Raw genomic sequence first — 23,958 nt, 5'->3', positions numbered from 1 at the left:
CAGCAAACACATTCTGTGTGATCTAGCGTCCAGCTAAGCCTCCCTTTCCTCAGTTTCCATGATTTAGGGACCGCTGCGCTGGGCTGGGCTGGGCTGGGCTGGGCTGGGGGAGGTGGAGCCGCTGGAACACACAGGGCCCCTGCCCCTGTTCCAATCAGGGTGGCTCAGAATGTAACCATTTTACCTCCAGGCCTTGTGGGAAGCTTGCTTTTGTTTTTTCCCCTAAATGATAAGTCTTCATTAGAAAATAAATAAATAATTAAAACGCGTGCATTTTTCAACAACGATTTGGGTGAAAACAGTATTCTGGGAAATTTTATTTTATTGTTATTTGTCTATTTTATTTTATTTTTAAAATGTTTTAATTTTTGATATACAATGTTATATTAGTTTTTGGTATATAGCATAGGGATTCAGTTATACACATGCACACACATATATATATACACACACATATTCTTTTTCATTACAGGTTACTACAAGCCATTGAATATAGTTCCCTGTGCTATATAGTAGGACCTTGTTGTTTATCTATTCTGTACATAGTAGTTTGTATCCACCAATCCCAAACTCCTAATTTATCCCTCACTCTCCTCTTCCCCCCATTCTGGGCCCCATAACCATAAGTTTGTTTTCTATGTCTGAGTCTCTTGTAGAAAGGTTCTTAAACTAAAATATGTTTGAAAACCATGAGCAAATGATCCCAGCTCTCAGTTTAATGTTTTTATCATTCTATAAGTGGGCTATATTAGGTAATATTTCCATGATCACACATTATTATGTGAGATGTTCTTTATTATCTTTCCAGAGTCAGCAAATCTTTTCATGTTGAAGTATGCCTGACATGTAATTTACAAAAAGTAATAGTTATGCATACTATAAGATGTTTTTTTTTAAAAGCCACATATACTTAGTTGCATGAGATACATGATAAATATGCATAATCTACAATATTATATTTTAAAAATTATGTATGACAAATTATTCCATAAAAATAGGAGAAAAAGTAAAAATAATTTTGAGTTGTAGTGCATGGAGAGAGAAAGATGACCTAAAAATGGTTTGTTTGTGTCTCTCCCTGCTGAAGTATTTTTAAAGACCAGACTATTGGTAGATGATGGCTTCTTTTTCACATATTCTCAGGCTAGGGATTTGCTTATTTAACTGTGGAACAAGTAGGCAAGTGATGAGAATAATAAGACAAAAACAAACAAACAAACAATGTCACATTGTCAGGTTCAAGAAATATCAGAGGAGGAAGCTAAAAGCTCATAATGGAGACAGTAGACAGTCAAATAAACAAACTATTAGATTAAGGAGAGTGGTGTTAGCACACTGGTCATTTGATAATTAGCTAATTGTTGATGGCTTTGCTCCACCTGTAGGATTACACTAAATTATAATTTCATTACCCATGATATGCTTGCTAAACCGTCTGATAATTAAATCTATTCTTCCTTTTAAATATTAGCATTATTAGGTAAGTTAATACATAATATTATAAAGACTGGGCTTTCTGTTGAGATCTCATTCTGAATACTCTGATGGTTAAGCAGAGAATCGATGATTTTTTACCTACTAAATATCAATTTTGATGTTTCTTGCAATTTCCTTTCCTATTTTGGGTCAGGTAGGACACCTTTCGCTAACGTGATATTCTCCCACGTAACTCATGTAAAGTGTGCTGTGTCATCTGCGCATCCATGGTAGTCATTGATAAGCCATCACTCCGCTCTTTGCTGCTCAGCTTCAGAATCATTTGCACAGTGCAGTGCTCTTGGCAGCCACAAACTGGCAATCTGAGTTAATGCTGGAACCGAAACCCATTTGCCCTCCTGCCTCTGACCACTGCTGCTTTCTGATTCTGGGATCCATTTTCCCAGTGGTTCTCTCTCTTTATAGTGACAACACTCCCTACTCATTTTTTGCTTATTAAAGTACGCCTCACGAACTCCTCCTTTCACATGTGCAGATCCAAATATGGAGCCTAGAAGTGCATCTGATGGACACATGTCTTATGATTCTGAAATGAAATAGAAAAAAAGAGAATTTGTTGGATATTTATTTATCAAGTAAGCCTTTCAGTTACTAAGTCAGAGCTGGACCAAGTTCCTGGATATCATGGCTCTACCAGACTATTTGAGCCCCTAGGTCAGCGATTCTTAATCTTTGATGGCCTTCTAAGTGCCTGGTTTCTACTTGAGATGTGCTGCTTCAGCACCTGCAGGGATGCTGGCCCAGGCACTTCTTTGCAGGAGACGGAAAGCAAAATTTTGCAGGTGGTTACCATCTGTTCTGGAAGTTGAGAGCATCTACCCTCGGGATATGTGCAGTATTTTCCCCTTTGGGTCTTGTTGAGGCCAAAGGAGTAGCTTCAGTAACAGGACACTGGGGCCTGGATGCTGAGGAATTCTAAGTACTGGACTCTTGCTCTCAAGCCTCCACACACCTTAGTTCCACGAGAGAATTGCTAGTAATATGTTAACAGCAGTTAACTTACCATTTATTGACACATAGTGTCACTTGCCAACAGTCGATATCCAGTTCTCAAGCGTTAGCAATACTAAAAGCACTCATATAGGTAACATTGGCCATTTATATATAAGTTGTCTGGACTCAAGTATAATGTATGTTTGAGACTTCTGCAGTTTCCACCAACAGTGGTTGAAGGAATGGACTCCGGAGTTAGATCTACCTAGTTTTGAATTCCAGGCCCACCAATAATCGATCGTATGTGTCTCTGTGGGAAAAACTTTTAAACTCTGTACATCTGCAAAATGGGCATATTGCTCAACTCAGAGAAACAGATAATCTACCAATGCATCTAGCCTAGGTGGGTGCTTATAAATCTAGCAGCAATTTTATTTTACACAGTTAACCCGGGTGTTCATCTAATTTTAGTCACTGGCATTCATGCTAAAGATAGAAATTGCGTTAACGCTTTACACTTCCGTTTACGTTCCCCGTCTTCCTCAGAGTGAAAGCCCAGGTCCTCTAGGTGCTGTGCGATGTGTCCCTCCTGCCTCTCACTCGTTCACCACCATCGTCTCCCTCACTGACTCTGATACAGCTGCATTTGTGCCATTTCTTGTTCATTAAAACACCAAGCACATTTACCTCAGGGCCTTTGCATGTGTCATTTTCTCTGGTTGGAATGTTCTTCCATCAGATATGAACACCTCTTTGGGTCTCTGCTCAAATGTTTCTGATCAGTGAAGCTACTCTATATAAAATAGCACCCATTCCAGACACTTCTTATTCTTCTTACTTAGGTTTTTTGTTTGTTTGTTTGGCACTTACTACCATCTGTCATATTATGTACTTTCCTATTTGTTTGTAATTGTCTGCTTTCCTTCCATAAGGCCAGGAGATTTTGTCTGTTTTGTTCACTGCTGCATCTCCAGAGCTTAGAACTGGTCTTACCACATAAGGACTTAGTAAGTGTCTGTTAAATTAATAAACGAAAGACCTTTATTTGCCACTCAGAAACTAATGACTTAATCATTTAATTAACAAATATCCACTGACCACATACCTTCTGTAAGGTATTGTTCTAGGTGCTGTTGGAAACAAAGAGTTTTAAGATATGGTCCCTCCTCTTAAGGAGCTTACAGCCTAGATTTGGAAATATGAGCTACCAAAATGATAAAAAAGAAATAAAACAATACAAAAGTAACTAAAAACATAAGGTAGAGAATAAAGAGTGTAGATATTGAGATAAATCAGAAGTCAAAGGAGAAAGGCAATCTTTGCATAGGGTAGGCGGAGGTTTCTCATAAAACGTAAACAAATCCTTAAGAAATGGTAGACTGTGATTGGTGGGGTACTGAGGGGCAGGCAGCAGTGGACAGATGTGGAGGAGGAGTCAGTAAAGACCTGCAGGTTCACTAGAAGGCATTGGACAGCCCGGTGTGGGTGGGTTCTCAAAGACAAAAGTGCGGATTGAGATTGTGGACGGCTTTGCAAGCTGTTCAGGAGTTAGGGCTGGTGGCACGGGACTGGAGCACTGAGGAGGGAGTGACAGCATTGGAGGCTGGGCCACAGTGATGTCTTCAGATGATGCATCTGCTCATGTAAAGGAGGACTGGACCTGGAGATGTTTGCCAATAGAGGAGGCTGTGGAGACAGGCCAGGCTCAGGGCATGGGAGATGGAGCCACACATCAGACAGGAAGGCTGGCCTTGAAAATCAACTCTTGATAATACAGAGGCTGGTTAGAGAGCTTGGGGATTATCCAGACCTGTTGTGGCATTTTATCTTTCTTATATTAATAGTTAGTTTTTTGGTCATTTCATGGCTCATTGGCCCCTTTAACCAGATAAGAAGGGTGAAACCTAGTCTTTTAAAACTTTTCTCAACCCCCCATTTCAAAATTGGTTTGCTGGAGACTTGGATCCAGAGCTTTTATAAATATTTAAAAAATAAACATTATGAGCATGAATGTTAATGTTTTATAAACATTAATTACATCAGGCTGCCTATTTGTCAAGATTACTTCATATCGCCTGCCCATCCCCAGAGTGCCCCGAGGACTCTCTCCTGTAAACTGTTTCACTGTCTTACTACAGTGCTCACAAGTGTGTTTTGCTTAGAAACTGCTCCACTGGCAAGGTGTAATACCAGAGTCAAACAAATGTTTGGCTAGTCTCTGAGGTCATGTCAGGTCAACGGACTACTCCTTGCGCCTGTGAGAATGATCTGTTTGTGTCTGTTTTGAGACATGGCCTGCTCCCGCTTCCCCAAACTGAAGTGATCGAGGCAGAGCACTTTGAGTCTGAATTTCTTAGCTTGTTGCCTCAACTTTCTGGGTGTTAACAGCCTATGTGATGGATGTGACTTTAATTTCTCAAACATATTAGAATATTCTACTTATGATTTGGACTCTTGGAGAGCCATCAAATATAGAATTATGGTTCTTATAATTTCATTGACAGTTGAATAAAAAACTCTGCATAAAAAGGAAGGAAGCCCCTTCAACGTTCTGAACCTAAGTAAGAATGAAAAAAATGCATTCACAGAAAAAGCCCATTAAGATCTTCTTTCCAGGAGGCAACGAAAGGTACAGTATTCTATGTAGCTTTCCCTTCCATTCTGATTTTGCTGTAAGTGGCCGTCCCAAACTTCAGAACTTCAGCATGGCTCTCCTGAAGCTTAGTAGGGCTGACTTGGATTGAGATTAATTATCTCTCTGTTGGATGAGGTAGGACTGGGACTCAGGTACCTGGGGATGGTTATCAAATAACATTAGCATAAAGCAAGCAGAATCACATGAAAAAGCTCTTGCCTGTCACTCCTGAATTACTCTATTGCACATGATAAATTGTACTCCCAAATTTCTTTGTTAGAATATTATAATTATTGAGTAATTTAAAGGTAGCCTCTTCTGGCTGTTTTCATTTAAAGTTTTGCAAGCAATTAATAAGAAGTAGAAATGAAATAGGTGGCACCACTGAGTTAAGTCTCTTTCCCCAAACCAAGCACCACCGACTTTGTACTTTTCATAGCAATTTGATTAATTTTATAGGTTTTAGAGAAATTAATTTTACAACAGAAGTAAAAGCTAAATTTTACTTATAGAGAACTTTTCAATTCTATTTCTGTAATTTGTACCAAGTATGAGACATTTGGTTAATAAAACTTTAGTGCTTTACAAACACACAGACACAGACAAACTAGGGGTAATCTCATTATGATGTAAATTGATCAACATTTCTAGATAAAATTCCACACTTAGTATCTTCCCAGAAAATTTATATGTAACGTAGATTTTTAAGTGAATGTTCTAAAATTTCCTGAAACTTATTTTATTTTTCTGTGTACTAAATGGAGTAATTAATTTCTTTTGCTTTTTTTTTTTAATAGAGGAGTTGTTAAAAGCTTTTTGCTTTTTTCCCCCTTTCCTTTGTTTTTTAAATAGAGGAATTGTTAAATCAAATATATATACCTTTATAGCAATAAATGTTCATGGAACTTAGAAAAATGGAAATAATTCTGTCGTGTTGTAGAATCTGTGATCTAAAATGGCTTTAAAAACACTTTTGCTTTTACTAAGTATTTGGTAACTTCCAAAAGACTCGAGTCTTTCTCATCACAGGCTAAATGCATGGATTTTTCTCTTTCACTTTTTAACTATCAACATGCTCAATGCTAGGTTTAAAAACCAGTGTTACGTGTTCTGTCCCTCAAATAACTAAGAATTGGTTTTCTCAAACTTTGTTTGAAAAAAGTCACTGGTTGAGCTGAGTTTATGCTTGAAAAATTTCACCCCAGAAGGATAATATTTTTGGAAAGGAGAGAAAACAGGGCTTTGAATGGAAGCATGTGTGTAACTGAAGAGGAGGGCGAGAAGGTTGTAACTGACAGGTCCCTTCTGTGGTGCAGAAACCACCATTACAGTAACATTAAGCTGCGCTCAGTTAGGCAGTTTCTCTACTTGTGTCTTGACTTGAAAACATTTGAAATTCAGAAACTGTGATCCTGTAACCAGAAAGGAACATTAAAACGTGTTAAGTGAGGAAGTCCATTGATCTTTAAACTGTTTCATCTTTAGTCAGGAACAGACATATTAGGAAGATTTTAAGAAAATGTTTCAAAACACCAACAATCCACAGGGACAAACTGAAAAAAAAAGGAAAACAGTACATTGAAATTCTGCATCTGGTTGACATTTAAATAAAGCTGCCAGAGTACAAACAAATTTCAGGACAACAACTCTAGCGACATATTTTTAAAAGAGAAGTGCAGAAAAAAAAGTTTGGCTGAGCAAATCTTAACACCACATGTAAGGGAACCATCAATATTTATTACATTATAGATTTGCCAAATGATGCGGAGCATCTGGGAATACTAGCAAGAATGCCATAACTGGAACTTGATGATGTGCTTTCATATATTGGACTGTGTACTGAGGCCAGTTCTAGTTCTTTTGGAAAAGATAAGCCAAGTCTACTGACTTGCAGCTCTTAAGTAGATGAAAGTTAAGTGTACAGATGTCTGCATGCACTGGGCAAACTGGGGTGAAGGAAAACCATAGAAAAGGAAACAATGACAACAAAAATCCCTGTTCTTTGAGCTTCTGTTCTTGAGGTCTGTCAATGTAAATAAGAGGTAGGTGAAGAAGTCTTAGGCTGGGCTCAAGATGTTTCCTGGGCAAAGAGTAAAATTCACTGAGTGTGGAGGAGTCCAACAGGGTCATAGATCTAAAACCAAAGCTGAGGTTAAACTCTCTGCTAAAGTAACTAAATCTAGGCCCTTACAGTGCAAGAATTCTAAACCTTTTGTAGCAGTAATTAATTACTGTGTGTTTAAGGTGGTTAATAAAGCAGGCTACACTAGAAAGGCAGGAATTCAGCTTCTAGACTCTAGAATCTAGAGCCATGGTTCACTTCTGCCACTTCTGTCTCTGGTTCCAGTCCTCTGGCATCAAGCCAAGTGCTCAAATAATGAATATTTTGCTGGAATGATTTATCACAAAGTTGTGAATTCTAGAAGATATCAGATCTGAGGCCCAAGAAATACATCCAGTTTGTATAATTAAATCTTACCTACTCAGTCAATGGGGCTGCAGCTTTAATTGACAGAAATGCAGTGGGCTTTTTGGAGTATTCTTCTGAGGAAGGAGGGGCAGAAAGAATGGCCCATGACAACTGTTAAATCCAGCTCATGGATATATAGATATCGTATATCCATATGGATGTATGAATAGCGTGGATATTATACTGTTGGAGTATTCTAATGGATATTATACTATTTGGCCAGATTTTGTGTATTGTTTAACATTTCTATTATTAAAAGTATAAGAAAAAGAAAGAAAGAGAAAAGAGCTCAGCTGGAAACCATCTAACTGAGATAAGAGAGTTAAAGATGAACCTGTTCTTTCCTGCACAATAGCACAAAGTTTCTTTGGAAGAAAAATGAAAAGCCTTTGGGTTAACCTGTTTATTTAGCAAGGTTTTATTCCTTCTGCATCCCTCCTGCTTTTCAAAGTGAGAATAATATTTCCTTCTCAACGCTTCGGCAGGGATAAAGAAATCTACATAAGCATCCCAAAGCTTTGTTCCCTGTTGGCCAACACTGAAGTTTTTATTTGGCTAATGAAGGAACAAAATGGCAGCTTCACTTGAGAGAAGAGTATTGCTTGAACAACCATTAATACAACAGCACAATATTTCCCTCAGTGGCCTTTCACAGCCATCATCTTATTTGATCTTGTCAACTTGCTTCCCAGGGCATGATGTTCCTGATTTGACAAACTAAGACCTCATTAATACCTTATGCTCAAAATACCTTATGATTTTCAAAGAATTCCAGGTTTTTTTTTTTTCCATTTTTAACTTAGAAGTACGAGTCAGAACCCCCTTAAAAGCACAAGACCCCCCAATCTCCCTTTCCTCGGCTGATGACCCTTCAGACTTCCAAATCGATCACTGTTCGCTACGCACCACCGACTCCACCTGGAAAAGAGGGTGGGAGGGCGCGAGGATTTCACTCTGCGGGTGCGCGGTGCTGCTGGGGTTCCCGCGGGGCCCCGCGCCTCTGGGTCTCATTTGGGTCCTTCCCACAGCGCCCCCGCGCGGCCTCTTGCCGAAGGGAGGACGCACCCACTACAAGTTGGAGGAAGCTGGGTCCTTGGGCAGCGGCCCCGCGCAGGGGGTCTTGGCATTTGGCAGTGCAATCCGCTGGGGACCACTAGACGCTGTGGGAGGATCAAAGCATTCTTGCGCGGCCTGAAGCACCGGGGTTGCAGTTTTGTTAGCCTGGCCTTACCTCACCAATAAATTTTCTGCAAAAGAAGGGGCAGGGGTGGAGGGCTAAGGGGCGTTTGGTGGCCAGGAAGTGGGGACAGGAGTTTCTTGGACCTGCGCTCCCGCCCCGCTAAATCAGTGTGAAGCAAGTGGCATCTCCCCTCAGCCTTCCCCTCTTCAAACTGAACTGCTTATCTCCCTTGTTTAGCACACCCGCCTGCTCTCTGGGGTCAGCCTTTTCAAAGAGTATTTCCATTTGGCTCTTAAAGTTTATGTAGCACTTTGTTATAGGCGGCGCGCCCTCAAGTTGGGCTTTCGTCTCTCCCTGTCCCCTCTCTCTCCTCCCCACGCACCTCCGTGGAATAACCTTCACACTAGCCTTTCCCATTTTCTCACTCCACCCCAAGGTATTTAAATAGTATGGGAAGGAACTTCAGAAGTGATCTGATTCAACTTGAAGACTTTCAGTTTGCAGAGTAGACAATCGAAGCCTCAAGGAATGATGGTGAGTAAATTGGCCCAAGGTCGAGGGATACTTTAGTTGGTAAAACCAGGGCTAGAACAGCAGAATCCCTGGAGAGTCTTACTACTTTTTTTCACTACTTATTTCATAGACAGAAAGAATCCCTGAACTGTCTCAAGCAGGTCAAATACTTTATAGAAGTGTCTGTGTTTTTGCCAGTTGGCTTCAAGACCAGAGCTTATACTTCAGTCACTTGGATATATGGATGGGTCACTTACTATCCATATTAAAGTGAAGACAGAGCCAAGTACAGTTTGATCCTCTCTTCTCAGCCACTTCCCTCCCCACCCCCAATCCATCACGACATGCATCTGTACTGTGCATGTCACACTGTTGGAATCTTCTACTAGGTTGGGGTAAAGCTTGACCATAGGGATGCTTCTGGTAGAAATTGGGAGGAATTCCTCCTGCCAACAAGGACACTTTTCAGAGAAACTGCTGTCGGCTAACAGCAAAGGAAATATTTTGTCCTTCCCCAGAGCCCAAACTCAGACCCCAGAGGGACCATATCATACAGGACAGAGCTGGGGAGGCCTGTTTGAGTCCCCTGGGAATTTTTTTTTACTTAAAAATCCAGCCATATAGACCTAATATGGAAGCCACAGGATCAGGGAAACTTGGTGATATATGAGAATCCTCTTTGTCACTTGAATGGATCCCCATTGGGTCTGGGCTCTGGGGAACTGCATCTTTTGTGAAACTACTCCACGTCCCCACCTTTTACTAGTTGACACTTTTTGGTTTTGTTATCACATTTTGGACTAGGATTTTGATAGGATCAATAACAGAAGTATGGGGGAACAGAAATGTCACCAAGATGTCAAAATCAACACCAAAGTTTGTTTCTAATTCTTTTTCCTCCCTCCTCTTTCTGTCCTTCTTGGACTTCTTCATGCCCTTGAACTTACTACCTGAATTACAGGAGTTAACATTTGTTACAGTTGTTAATATTTGAGAGAGAACTTGGACACCACTGAATTTTACTCCTCACTTTAGTCAAAGAACCTGAGGCCCAGAAAGGTGAAAAGATTGCCCAGTGGCTCCTCCACACAGATGAATTAAATTTTCACCATAGTGCCACAACACAAACACATTGCTTTCCTCTTCCTCTCTTAATTCCTCTCTACTTGGTAGTAGGACTATGGGGAAAGTATGGAGAGTGATTTAAGTGTGGATAAAATCTGCCCCCTGGAAATGTTAAGCCCCAATGTGGGATGGGAGTAGGGGTGGACAACTCCCAGGATTAAGGGTTTACTGTCTGGGTTAATCATGAGGCCCTCTGGGGGTTGCAGGGGGGCCCTGAGCAGGAGCTCTGTGTGTGCTTGGCTTCCTGATGTGGCAGCAAGCCACATGCCCTCTGATGGCTGCCTTTCATAGCAAGGACACTATTCCTGGGGTGGAACCCTGGTCCCCCTACAACCCTGAGTCTCTATCTCCCCTGACAGCCATTTGGAATGGGTATTGAGAAGTTAAGGAGGCCTGCAGTTGCCTCATCTCATAGCTGCTACTTGACCCCCAAGTGAATTGAGCCACATTCCCCAGAATGGAGGATGCAAGCTGCCTGGGGTTTGGGGCAGGCCGGCTGGCAGATCCCTCTACGTGCTAGCGCTGTAGGATTGCGTCACAAACCAGGCATCTGACTCCACATTGCGCTGCAAAGGGCACATTTTTGTTTGATGAATTGTGTGAAGACACTGAGGTGGAGGGAGTAGTTACTGTGGCCCCTTGGGTCCCACGCAGTCACTATGGAGCTGTCCCCGTAGCAAGCCCCGTGAACTTCTCTGAGATCCATTTTCCTCTCCATTTGTAAAATGAGGGGGAGTGGACTAAGCGCGTCCCTTTCTGTCACATATGCCTGTGATTTAAAGCCTGCTTCCCACGGAGGCGGGATGAGATCCCAGATCACACTGTCTTTTTTTGTTCAGCTTCTCTTTTTTTTGGACACGCAGAACAGGGAAAGGGAGAATTCTAAAGCCTCTCGAAGACAAGTTATCTTCTGCAAACTGCCTCATCCTCCCCACCCCCTCGTCCCCATTGCTTATGACAGGTCGTATATTTGCTTACGCAAAGCAAATTGGGAAATCGTATCTCCGCAATCCCATCTGGGATTATTTATTTCGCCGCGTCCGCAGCCGGTCAAAATTGTGAGACGATACAATGTTAAAAGGAGTTTACCGCGCGAGGAGGTGGATTGAGTTCTTTTTCTGAAGAAACCAGAGCCATAACCAGCTACAGCTCCAAAAGTCATTCACCAGTGCAGCGCTGCGTCAGGTGATGTAGCGAGGCGACTCAGACTGGCGGTGGAGGGCAGGCCTCATGTCCAGGCCTCCGCAGCTGGAAAGTCGGGCGGGGTCGGAGGAAATTGGTCTCGAAGCTCCCAGCCTCCCGCTCTTTGCAAGCCAGTTCGTTGGGTTAAAATGGTAAAACTAATACTAACAACAACAACAACAACAACAACAACAACAACAACAACAACAACAACACACCCAAATACTGAATGTTCAGTGTGGGCGGGTCACCGAGCCAGCGGGTCTCCGCACATCATATCCTTTAAGGTTAACTCCATTTTGCAGTTGTGGAAAGTGAGGCACCGAGGGAGTAAGGATCCTCCAGCCAAGGAACAGCAGATCGGGCATTTTAAGCCCCCGTGTGCCAGGCCGAAAGGCGGGCGCTCGGCCTCCAAGCCATATTGCACTCGCGGAACCTGGGCCCCAAAACCCGCCCAGGGCCCGCTCCGCGCCGGGCCTCAGTGAACGCGGCGGGAGGTGGCCGGGCTGGGCTGGAGAAGCTAAGCGCCCTGGAGTCGGACCCCAGCCGGCGTGACCACGCGGAGGGAGGCGGAGGGGGCCGACCGGCTGGGATTCTTAGCAAGGAATTGATGGGTCAGCGCGGGCCAACTTGAAACCAGCTCCCCACCACTTTTTTTTTTTTGAGAATAAAAAAGAAAGTCCCACCCTTCCCCCGCCTCATTTAGGGAGAGGAGACAGGAAGAGAAGGAAGGAGGGAAGGAGGGAGGGGGAGAGAGAGACAGAGAGAAACAGAAACTCCTCCCCGGTACCCGTTTTCCTGCCTTTTTTTTTTTCCTTCAGGTTCCCACGCTTGACTCGCTAAATGGGGGGGGGGGGGTCTTCGCACCGCACGTGTCCGAGCTGCACGAGAAAGGGAAGGGGTGTAGAGTGAGAGAGGTTTGGGGGAAAGGGGGAGGGAGGCAGAGGGAGAAAAGGCCCCCCCCCCCCCCCGGCCCCACGCCAGCCTGCTCGGAGAGAAGCAAACCCCGCGGCCGCCCCCATCAAGCGGGACTGGCAGAGTCAACCGTGGCCCCGCTGCCTCGTAATTTACAAGAGGGACGCCGAATTGCACTTTGTAATTTGGTGTAGATTTACAAGCCAAAAGGACTTCTGTTTCCTCACCTAACAGGTCCTCAGTCACCGCCTGACCCCTTTTAGGAGAGGGACCTGGAAAAAGGAGCTGTATTCCTTGCGCCCTCCCAAGCTTTTTGTCAAGCTTGGGAGGCAGAGGTGGCTGTCCGTCTGTCCTGGGGCCGCACGGGCTGCAGCCGCTGTATAAAAGGAACGTTTTTTGAGCTCCTATTATGAGAAGACATTCTATCTTCATTATTACCGAGTCTTCACAACGACAGGCCAAGGAGGGCCATTCTCCCCATTTTGCAGATGAGGCAACTGAGATGCAGGGAAATAATTGTCCAAGATCCAGTAGTGGGTGGAACAACCATCTTGGTGCCCAGGATCTCCGAGACTCCTAATGCCTCTGAATACTTAGTTTACTAACCCGTTTGTGCAGTCGTAGACCCCATCCCCACCCAGATAATTTCTCACCTAGTATTAGAGTTCCTCAGACTTCCTGAAACTTGTCCTGAGATTAAAAACCTCTCTTCCCCCTACCCCCCACCATCTCACCTCTCAGCATTTGGTGGGATCGTGATTTCCTGTGGGAATTCAGGGCCAGAGAATGGAGTGTAGTTCAACTGGATCACTATTACAGCTGCATGTCCCCAAGTATGCAGGTGGTGTGCAGGGAGAATGGGACTAGGGTGGGTGGAACCTGGAGATGGGCAGGGAAGTCTCGAAGAAGCAGTGGAGATGTAGTTTAGATTTCTGATGAGGAGGGCAGGTGTGCAGTGGAAAGAACAGTCCTTGGCTCACCCACCTGGAACCAGGAAGCCCCATACCTCCAGTAAGTTCATGCTTTCTCCACCTTGAGCCATTCACTGCACAGAAGGTGAGCCTGGCTCTGACTTCTGAGGGCCTTGCTGGCTCCTTGTGCTTCTGGGAGCCTCCTCCACCCTTCTCAGGTGCCCACCTCCTCCCAACTCCTATACCCTGTCCTGGCTTCAGCCCCCATGGTTTACTGTACACAAATCCCACTTGTTTCCTCCTTATATAGCAGCTTTACAATTCCAACTAGTTCAAGAGCTGCCTATCTTATTTGTTTTCTGTTTAGGAAACAGCTGCTCCTGCCCCCTTTCTCCTTCTGTTCCCACCTATTTCCCCTTCTCAACCTAGTTACACCAAATTAGCAAACTTATTATTTTTGTGCCCCTCACCCTTCCCTTTTCCTACTGGTAACCACTAGTTTAGCAAACATTTTTTCTTGATCTTGTTTCTTAATATTCAAAATAACTAGCGAGGACTAATGATTTCATGTTTTCTGCTGCCTCCCCACCCCCAAGAAATAAACAGAATAAAAACCCAGTCTGCCAGTGTCTTGCACACGCAGCTGGCAGTGGTGGGGGCTTGTAGTTTGTTTACAAGTCCCTGGGCAGAAGCACTGAAATGTCCATTTGCAAAGGCAGAAATGTAACTAGCACGGGGAGACACAGAGGACAGCTGGAAGCGCCAGGTATTAAAATCAGAAGGAGTGCAGGTAAATAAAATAAAAACCACAAACTTTTATCAGTTTTTCTATCTTGCAAAGTTTGAGACTTAATAGCAGAGGCTGACCTAGGACCAAGGTGCTTACCAGTCTATAGCCCTCCCACTGCGTGACTCAGGCTTCCTCTTTGAACCTCAGTTCCGTCATTGGAAAAACGGGGATAATAACACACTTCTGCTTTGGTCAAGAATTCAAACGCTGTAACATAGATTAACAAGTGCCCATTGATGAGTATAAGAAACTATGCAAAAGGTAAAACTCACTGGTGTTAGGTGGTGCCAAATGGGACAAACGAACAAGTCTGCTTGACTGTCCCGCGTCTGAGCGCGCACAGTTCCTAAGCCGCCCTCAGAGAAGGTCGGAGCAACTCAGCCTCCGACAGGAATAAACAGAACTGTTTCTCTACTTTATTCACTGGACATCGAAAGCAGCTCTGGGGAGAAGAACTCGCACAAAGGGAAATCCCAGTGCCTGGTAACTTAGGGAAGAACTTTCTACGTCGACAAGGCTTTGGAATGTCTTGCGCGTCAGGCAGATTGCGTTACTTTCACAGTAGTAATTCCTAAGCTGCCTTGTTCCCACCTATCTGAGCTTGGTTAACTTCTAACTTTCAGTAATTTCCTTCCTTTAGCAAATATCTATTGCGACCCTACTATGTGCTCAATGCATTGGTACTCAATTTTCTAATCTGACTCCTATACCGATCCTAAGAGGCATTGATTATTTAAATGTGTTAACTAGAAAAGCGTCTGAGTTTAAATTTATTTCAAAAAATGAAATGCGGCATTGAATTAGAAGACTAATTCCTTCTTTCAGTAAGCTGGAAACGTAACTGTTATTAAACATTTACGTTAAGAGATTTTTGAGGGAGATAGTAGGAAGTCCCCCCCCCCCCCTTATAAATACATTGATGCATACTAAAAAATTCTCTTTAAAAAGAGATTCATTTAAAAGATGTGAGTGAATAAATAGCACTTAAGTCTCTTAGTGGCATATATTTCTACTTTCCCCCAGATCAACTCCCAGTAATTCAGATAGCAGAAAAATATGTGACTAGGTGACTTGGTGACCTGCCTGTCTCACGGGCATGGTGAAAGTTAACGGCAACCACTTTGCACTTTGAGGATGAGTGGCGCTTGCTACAAAAGTATCTACAGGTTCTAAATCCGCTAACCCGGTGCCGTGGTGCAAGGTAACCACTGATTTATTCTTGAAAGAGAAAGTAGGATGCCCCCGTGCGCTTCCCTTATTTCCGCACCCAGCTTTGGGTTAATGATTGAGTCGCAGGCCGACTGGTGATGCTGATGACGTTGCCTTTCTGATCTCTGCCTATTCGTCTGCTCCCTTTCTTGAGGACGGCACGATTCGGAAGAATATGTCTCTGCTTTTTTCCTAGCCCGCAAGATAAATGGCGTCTTCGCTCCCGCAAGCGCCGTCACACTTCGGTTTTAACCTCGGGACAGACGACCCGGCTGCACCGAAGGCAGCGCAGGAGGATTCTAGCGGAGCGTAGCGGGAGGGGCGCGGCATGAGGGGCGCGGCCGCCGCCAGGAGGCGGGGAGCGCCGAGCCGAAGCACTCTGGCCAATCAGTGTTCAGACCGCCTGATAACCGGCCAATCAGCGAGTGCAGGGCTCGGGGGCCCGAGCGGATAATACTAGGAAAGGGAGCCGCGACTGGCGACTGCAGCGAGGGGCGCTGCGCCGCACGCAGCTACGTGCGCCTGCCCGTCCTGGGAGCCCAAGATCTGACTTGCTCAAGGTGGCTCAACCTTCCCGCCCAGCTAGGGTCAAAGGAAGCTGTAAACAGCCTCAGGGAGGCGAAGCGCCCGGGGTTGCGGAGAACAGACCGGAATTTTGTAGTCTGGGAATTGCGGAGCGAAGTCGCTGAGGATTTGACTTACCTTTTCCATCCTTCTTCTCCCCTACTCCTCATCCAGTGGGCTCCGGGCCTCCAGCTGCCAGCCCCCGGTTTCGTGGCATGGTGTGACGACCGTGATTTTTGTTTGCAAGCACAGCTAGCAGCAAGGTCCCAGGGCTGGATATCTTTTACCTCGGCTGCTTAGCCCGGGCCTCAGAGTCTTGGTGAGTGCTGTGATGTGTGGAGGTGTCAGGGAGGGCGAAGACCGTGAATCACCTTTCCTTATGTTTTCTATTTAACTTGCATGTCTTGTCTTAAAGTGCAAATCATGACCAATATACACAGAGCTCACGCGGCTTAGCGCTACGTGGCCAGCTGAAGCATTGCTAATGCTGGACGTCAACTGCAACTTTGTGCCTAGTGCCCCTACGGGGCTCCAATGGCAGCAGAACAACTTTGGGTTTTCGTTGATTAAACCCGGGGTGTGCTGGGGTGGTACTTCGCTGGATCTGAAGGGGCCTTTGTGATCAGAAGGAAAAGAATTCTTCCATCGAAATTTTAATATTCATCATGGCCAAACTAGTTGGGTCTGGGGAAGTCCAACGAGTGACCTAGGCCAGTCTAATTGGACACAATACTTTTGTATGGGTGATCATTGCATTACCCAGGGACTTGCCCCCAAAGCGTTTGTAAAGCCAGAAAGGGCTGTAGTTAAAGGTCAGGTGTTCACAGAGCACTTAGAATTAATAGATTAAAAACCTTACTGGGTTGTGGATCCATGGGGGTGGGGGAGGGCAAGATACAAGAAATGGCATGTGTGGTCTGCATGTGAAGGACATGCAAAGAACTGGGCTCCGCAAGGGGTCGGACGGAGGTGGGCAGAACCGGAGCTCTGGGACCAAGGCCTGGGGACGGTGCCTGACGGCGGTCGGTGGCTCTTTGGGTCTTTTCGTGTCTCTCCAGAACGCAGGCGACTTAGCGTAGGCCCGGACGAAGGGTGGTGCGCCATGGCGGGCCGGCAGACAGGTCCCGCCATGGACTGGGAGATCGACGTGGAGAGCCTGGAGCTGGAGGAGGACGGTCGCGGGACGCCGTCGCCAACGCCGCCAGGGCCCACCCCGCCCCCCGCCGATGGGGACGGCGAGGAGGACGACGACGCGGAGGAGGATGACGACGACGATGCGGAGGACGAGGGCGACGGCGAGGAGGCGGGAGCTCCCCTCGGGGTGCCGGGCCGGCCGGAGCAGCCGGGTTTCCTGGCGCAGAGGCCTCCTCCCGCGCCGCAGGCCTTGCAGGCGCCGGCCGGGGCCCCGGAGCGCGGCGCGAACGCGGGCGGCGCTGCGGAGCCACGCAAGCTGAGCCGCACGCCCAAGTGCGCGCGCTGCCGCAACCACGGTGTAGTGTCCTGCCTCAAGGGCCATAAGCGCTTCTGCCGCTGGCGGGATTGCCAGTGCGCCAACTGCCTGCTGGTGGTGGAGCGGCAGCGCGTCATGGCCGCTCAGGTGGCGCTCCGGAGGCAGCAGGCCACCGAGGTGCGTACCCGTCGGCCGGCTCTCGCCCCGCTGAGGTGTCTGGGGCCGCCATGGGGGTCCGGAGTCCGAGGGGCAGGCTCCGCACACACCCGGGGCCCGGGCCTTGAGGTCCCTGGCACGTCCTCGGAAGGATGGTGAGGACACCTCTCTGGCCACGCTGGCCTGCAGAGGTCCAGGGTCCTAGGAGGGAGGAAGCCCTGGCCATCGCTGGGGAACTTGGCAGAAAAGATTGTGTATTGAGAAGCAGGAAGAGAGGCCCTGAAAGTGGTTAGTCTCATTTCGACATCATGAAAAAGATGTTTTATTTCTAGTTTTTATATTTAACATTTATTTTGGTGGTGTTCCGGGGAGGAGGACAGCGGTGGATGAAGTGCACGACGTCCACTGCGATGCTCGTCGCTGTATTGCCCTCGCTGAACGCTAGAAAGAGCCACGCAGCACGTAGTGCTACTCACAGCGCTTCCGCTGTCACGGGCCGTTTAGGAGAGAGAGAACGTGCTGCCTGTTTTACAGATGAGACCGAAAGTGTCGTGGGAAGTTAGCTTCTGGCCGTGAGAACTACCGAAGAACCGGTGGACGGATCTCTGCCGTTTCCCACGGTGGAGCTACTGCTGTGAGGAGAGCCTGGGTTTTCTTTAAGGGAGAGGCTCCTCCTGAACCTCGGACTGTCTCTGCAAAAGAGCGGTCAGAACGAGGAAGGCCGCGCGGGACACCTCCCAGATTCGGGGTGTGGGAGAATTTTTGATTTTAGTTTTAGGTGAGAAGGGGCTCGGGAGTGGGTCACCGTACACACGGGAGGCAGTGACCTTAATGGGAAGCCTCCCAAGGGCTCGGAGAGCGCAGGGCACTGAATGCCTGAGGCGGTCCTGGGCTGGCTTGGGCCTCGGCATCCTCCCATGTGCGGCGTGTCGCACTGTGGGCTCTGCGTTCCCTCAGGCTCCCTGAGGCCTGCTGGTTGGGATGCGGGCGTAGGATGGCGGTGCTGGAGGGAGCAAAGGTGGGGTCCTCTTGTCCTGCGTCACCTGCGGGCTCCGAGGGTTTTGTTTGCCTTCAGGTGCCCCATTGTCTCAGTGAACAATACTGAGTTTTTAGCCAGACCCGAAAAGTTTTGAGTTTTCTCGCTCAACTCCCTGCATCCTGTCCCATCCTTCCTACTGCGTGGAGAAACCAGCCCCAGGTCACAGGCCACTGTCGGATCTCAGGCACCTTGGGCTCTAGCCTGGGCTCTGAGGACGCAGCGGTCCGAGGCACATCTCTCTTTCACGGCTAGGCTCCTACCGTCTCGTCCACTGTGGGTTTCATCTCCCAGGATGTTTCCCCACTTCTGGCTGCAGGCTGGATCTGGGGTAACTCTAGAAAAGCGACCCCAGAGAAAGCTGGGTTGCTGCTCACCAGTTGGAGGCTTTGGACAGGTCGTTGTTCTGGAATTAAGGGATGCTGACGTTAGTTCGTTTAGAATCATTTTCACATGGGATAGGAAAATAAATACATTTAGACCAGGGAGAGTTGCTGATGTCTCTTCCTTCTCCCATCTCTCCTGTTTTTGTTTTTGTTTTCGTTTCTTTTCAGGGCATTATTGATTATGTTTCTTGTATTTACAGGACAAGAAAGGTCTTTCTGGGAAACAGAATAATTTCGAGCGCAAAGCCGTCTATCAGAGGCAAGTCAGGGCACCCAGTTTGCTGGCCAAAAGCATTTTAGAAGGTAAAGCAATGCAAAATTATCCTTTGACCTTTTAAACCATGTTCTGAGGAATTCTCTTTTTTCAGGCATGTGGTGTTTTCACAAACCTGTGAAGGAGCAATCTGAAGGAAAAATACATCTTACTGGAAAGTTTTGCTTTAGGAGGGAAATCAGGATGTGGGAAAATAAATCTTAACCTCCTGAGGTTTTTGTCATAGGTAATTTTGTCTTCTGCTTTGTAGTTAATGGGTTAACATGAAGTGCATGTGAAATTTGCCCTAGTGTGCGGGATGTGCAGATACACTGCCAAGTGATCCCAGAGCAGATGTCCTGGAAGGAAATAAATTAAAAAAAAATCTTTAGTTGTATTTGGAGCTCAGTAGAGTGAGTCAAGTAAGGAGTTTAACAGCTACCCACACTAGTAAAGGCCTCTAGTCTGGGCAATCCAGCCTTTAATCCCACTCTTTTTCATTATACTGTTTTCCTCTCTGGATTATCTTCTTAAATTGCAGTTATTCAGCACTTCATTTTACTATTTTTTAGTTGAGATTGTAGAATCTGGAAAAGGTTTTGAATCACACAAGAGAAGTGGAGGTTGAACTTGAAAAGAATGAAGCCTCTCTCCGTGTGTTTGCTTTCTCTAAAGCCTAGGATGCACTAGTTTTTCTTAAAATATTACTGGTTTTTAAAAGCATCTCTGTATGGGTATGGAATTTATTTATTGACCTAATAAATAATATATTGACTAAATTCCACCATTGAAAGAAAACGAAAGTTAATATTTGTGGTAGTCACTGCTGCTTCATAAGATTCAGGTAGAAAAGCAGTTTTTTTTTTTTTTAAAGTAGACATTTGAATTTTGTTTTCTTGTTTTATGGCTTCTGAATTGAGTATTTTCTAGACAGGTTTTAAAGTTTGTTCATGTCTTACCCTGTGCTGTGTGTACTTCCGAACTGAGGATGGTTTCTTATGCATTCAAAATGAATTTGGTTACAAACTGGGTAAACAGATTTATAACCATAGGGACCACAGTGGTAAATTGAAATTGCGCCAAAGCAGCTTGAGAAGTGGGAGGACTAAATGGAATAGAAAATAAGTAAATAACTTCCTGGCAAAAATTTACCATAGAAATGGGAACATTAATTTTCAAATTTTATTTTATTTGCAAATGAGTATGATGGTTTTGTCACTATGTAAACACAAACATCACAATGGATTCTTCAAACAAATTTGATAGTGCTGAATGCTTGGGGATGATGAAATACTCAAAGTATTTTATGCCACCAGGAATTGTATTTATGTTACACTAATCTTTGTCTTTGACTTTGTCCCTATTCATAAAATGTATGATGATTTAATCTGTGTTCTAGTGATTACTTGTTCAACCATTTTTGTATCTGGCCAACATAATTAGTACTTGTGAAAAATGTTTTAGACCAGTTATTTTCAATGTAGCAGGGTATCTCCCACCTTTGTTGGTTTGTACTAAGAGTCAGAAGTAGGGGTAGGGGCCTGGTTAAATTGTTCACTGCAGAGTCTGACTAGTTAAAGCTCTTTTCAATTTTCTATACTTCTCTGTTTCCTTAAGTCTTTTCTCTTTTTCTCCTCACTAATCTGCTTTCTCTTTTTTCCTAGTTCTCCTTGGATTTTTCTACAACTGTAACAATGTGTACATAATGAGCCATCTTTAGAAAATAAAAGTGACGTCAGCTCTAGGTATAGATGTCTTTTTTAATAATGGAAAAAGATGACATGGATAGTGTTAAACTTGATTGAAATAAGATGAGCAGCCTTACCCCTTAATGTATAGGAGCCTGGGAAGAATATTAAAATTTCAGCCAGTAAACTAATGCCTGTCAAAGAAAACAAACAAATACGTAACAACAACAAAAAAATAACAAAAAGTTACATTATGGATATCCTTCCCTCAAAAGGATCTATTTGAAATTGAACCCATACTTTTGTTCCTGTATGAAAATAACAGTGATATGGAACTGTAAATAACTGTTCTGCCAATCTGCAGTGTTTCTTTTGCCTTCTGGATTTCCAGGTTTTTCCTCATTAGATGTTAATCTCTTTCATGTGCAATGCTTATTTTAGGCTACCGCCCTCTTCCAGCAGAGACTTATATGGGAGGGAGTTTACCGCTCCCTCCCCCAGTAAGTGACCGGATGAGGAAGAGGCGGGCCTTTGCAGATAAAGAGTTGGAGAACATCATGCTGGAGAGAGAATATAAAGAGAGGGAGATGTTGGAAGCATCCCAAGCTGCTGCCTTGTTCCTGCCAAACCGCATGGTACATGGTCCTGAGTACAACTCCTACAAAAGTGCCTACAGTCCCAGCCCAGTGGAACCACCAGGCAAAGACTTCTGCAACTTTTTCCCCACTTGCCTTGATTTAACCATGCAGTATTCGGGGTCTGGGAATATGGAACTAATTTCTTCCAATGTCAGTGTGGCCACGACTTACAGACAATATCCCCTGTCCTCGAGATTTTTAGTTTGGCCCAAGTGTGGCCCCATTAGTGACACCCTCCTCTACCAGCAATGCCTGCTAAATGCTACCACGTCAGTTCAGGCCCTGAAGCCTGGGGCCAGCTGGGACTTGAAGGGAGTACGACTCCAGGATGCACTCGGAGCAGAACACGATCTGATGCCACCAAAATTGGAGGGCTCTCTGGTGCTACCTCACACTCTTGAGGGCCAGACCCCTAGAAATGACCTTCAGGGTCACCTAGCTGTCCCCGAAAGGTCTGCATTCTCCCCACCCCGACGGAATTTCTCGCCGATTGTTGACGCGGACTCCCTGGCAGCTCAAGGGCACGTCTTAACCAAGATCAGCAAAGAAAGCACCAAGCACCCTCTACCACTTAAACATAATCCATTCCACTCATTATTCCAGCAAACTCTTAATGACAAATCAGGTCCTGAATTGAAAACATCATCTGTCAAAGAGGCCTTTGAAGAAGCCCCTAAGAAACCCAGAGAGTGTTTAGTCAAGGAGAACCAGAAGTACACATTTACAATAGATAGATGCGCCAAAGACCTTTTCGTAGCCAAACAAGTTGGAACAAAACTCTCAGTGAATGAACCCCTGTCATTTTCTGTTGAGTCTATTCTTAAGAGGCCTTCATCTGCCATCACTCACGTCTCCCAGTGAAAGGCTGCTTAAATGGAAAGCTGGATTTTCTGCAGTCTCAGAGGATTCTTAACCAGTCACTAATTTTTTTTTAAAGAAAAAAGTTAAGATGTTTGTATAAAGAAATTTCTAATGTAAATGATGGTGATTTAAAAAAATTCTATTTGTATGCATGTACTTTCCCTCAGCACATAAATATATTTAAACTTAAGATGGAAATTGCTTATGTGCAAATTGTAAAGTTTCAGGTTTTACCTAGCATTTCAAAAAGCAATAAAATTGACACTGTCTTCTAAAAGACCCAGTATTTGCTGAAGTAAATAGTTTCTTTGTCTAGGTGAAAAAGCTAGTGTGTTCTTTATTTTTCTATGTTCTGTGTATTTTCAAGGGCTCTTAATGGTTGCTGGGGGCCACAGGAGAATGCGTATAATGCCTTAGTTGTGCATTTTGGAGGCTATTTAAAATTAGCTATTCAAGACTGAGGCAAAAGTAACTCTAAGGAGAACATATGGAAGATTATTATGTTTATAGAATCTTCATTTCATGTGATTGGACAAAGCTGAATTAATTTGAACAGCAATCAAGTGTGATATCATTTATATGATGACGTGGGTTCTTGGAAGGGATCTCTCAACTCTCTGGGTCCCAGTTCCTTCCCCAATGGGGTTGTGTATGCCGGACCTCAGGCTGCCTTTCCAGGTTGAACATTGATTCTATGACTTTCAGGTGGCTGGGGGCCACAGAGCAGGTTCTCTTCTAAGGTGCAGTCAGTTCAAACCATGATGGTACATGGTTGAACCCCCTTTCAGCTCCTTGTTACTTTGCTATTTCCTAGGGACTGGTGACGGCAGGCATTTATGGGAATCTCAGCTTTATGTGCGTCACGTTTTCAGCAGCGTCAAAGGTTTTCAGTGTCACTCTCTTCCAAGAGAAAAGCATTGACTGTTCCAATTGCTTCAGTGGACAGTTGCTGAAACCTGCAGATGTTTTATCAGAGCATAAGGGTGGCTTCTTGATTCTTAAAACTTTCCCCCCGGTTTTAAGTTCATTATCATCCTATTCTGCTCAACAATATGTTAACTGTTGTTCTATATGATTGACAAAGTGAGAGTAAGACATGTATCAAAGTGTGAAATTCATCCCTGAAGATCTCACCTGTGGACCTCGAATCAAATTATAAGATGTTATAGTCATTTCAGCACAGAAGATAATGAGCCAAATTTCCTGCCTTTAAGTTTGCCATGAAGTGAAGTTTTACTTCCAGCTCTCCTCTTGTCTGGGTAACAAGACCAATAGGTGGGCATGTGGAATGTGCCAAGATATTTAGTGGCTTGAAGAGTTTCTTTCTTGCTCTGGAAAACATTACAAATTATTTTAAAATGATCTTTTTGCTACTGATGAGCTCATGTAAGTCTCAAGGGGTTCTCTGAGTTGTTTAAAATTAGCATCAATTTCAAAAACAACAAGCCAAACCGTAGATTGATTTTCAGTTTGTACTTGTAAAGTAACACTTGGTTTTGTTGAGTCAAATTTAGTTATTTTTACTATTGCAAAAGCCAGAGTGAATGGAAATTTGCCAGAGAAAGT

General features: G+C 44.8%; 1 protein-coding gene and 1 long non-coding RNA gene across 4 annotated transcripts; one reads left to right on the top strand and one right to left on the bottom strand.

Annotated features, from left to right (window-relative positions):
- Positions 1–11,546: 11,546 nt before the first annotated feature.
- Positions 11,547–15,130, bottom strand: LOC116663138. The gene is made up of 3 exons (XR_004319233.1): positions 14,248–15,130; positions 12,678–13,434; positions 11,547–12,416 (listed from the first exon to the last, which is right to left on the bottom strand). It is a non-coding gene; the product is annotated as an uncharacterized LOC116663138 (long non-coding RNA).
- A 658-nt stretch (positions 15,131–15,788) lies between these two features.
- DMRT2 (doublesex and mab-3 related transcription factor 2) lies at positions 15,789–22,678 on the top strand. 3 transcript variants are annotated; one of them, XM_032477772.1, is made up of 6 exons: positions 15,789–15,920; positions 16,099–16,243; positions 16,983–17,551; positions 19,153–19,255; positions 20,870–20,950; positions 21,335–22,678. In XM_032477772.1, the coding sequence occupies exons 3-5, from the start codon at positions 17,027–17,029 to the stop codon at positions 20,923–20,925; spliced, it is 684 nt and encodes a 227-aa protein (XP_032333663.1). In that variant the 5' UTR covers positions 15,789–15,920; positions 16,099–16,243; positions 16,983–17,026; the 3' UTR covers positions 20,926–20,950; positions 21,335–22,678. The 3 variants fall into 3 exon arrangements, with proteins under 3 accessions (XP_032333663.1, XP_032333661.1, XP_032333662.1); XM_032477770.1 differs by lacking the exon at positions 20,870–20,950; XM_032477771.1 differs by lacking the exons at positions 15,789–15,920; positions 16,099–16,243; positions 16,983–17,551; positions 20,870–20,950 and adding an exon at positions 17,667–17,685.
- Positions 22,679–23,958: the final 1,280 nt, after the last annotated feature.

This window comes from Camelus ferus, chromosome 4, assembly GCF_009834535.1.
Source record: "Camelus ferus isolate YT-003-E chromosome 4, BCGSAC_Cfer_1.0, whole genome shotgun sequence".
NCBI lineage: Eukaryota > Metazoa > Chordata > Mammalia > Artiodactyla > Camelidae > Camelus > Camelus ferus.
Note: the sequence above shows the minus strand (reverse complement) of the source record. Positions and strands in the feature narration are given on the sequence as shown.

Coding starts and splice junctions, on each gene's coding strand:
- DMRT2 (XM_032477770.1), top strand. CDS start 17,027: ATGGCGGGCCGGCAGACAGGTCCCGCCATGGACTGGGAGATCGACGTG. Junction 17,552..19,152: donor GGAGGCAGCAGGCCACCGAG/GTGCGTACCCGT, acceptor TTGTATTTACAG/GACAAGAAAGGTCTTTCTGG. Junction 19,256..21,334: donor GGCCAAAAGCATTTTAGAAG/GTAAAGCAATGC, acceptor TGCTTATTTTAG/GCTACCGCCCTCTTCCAGCA.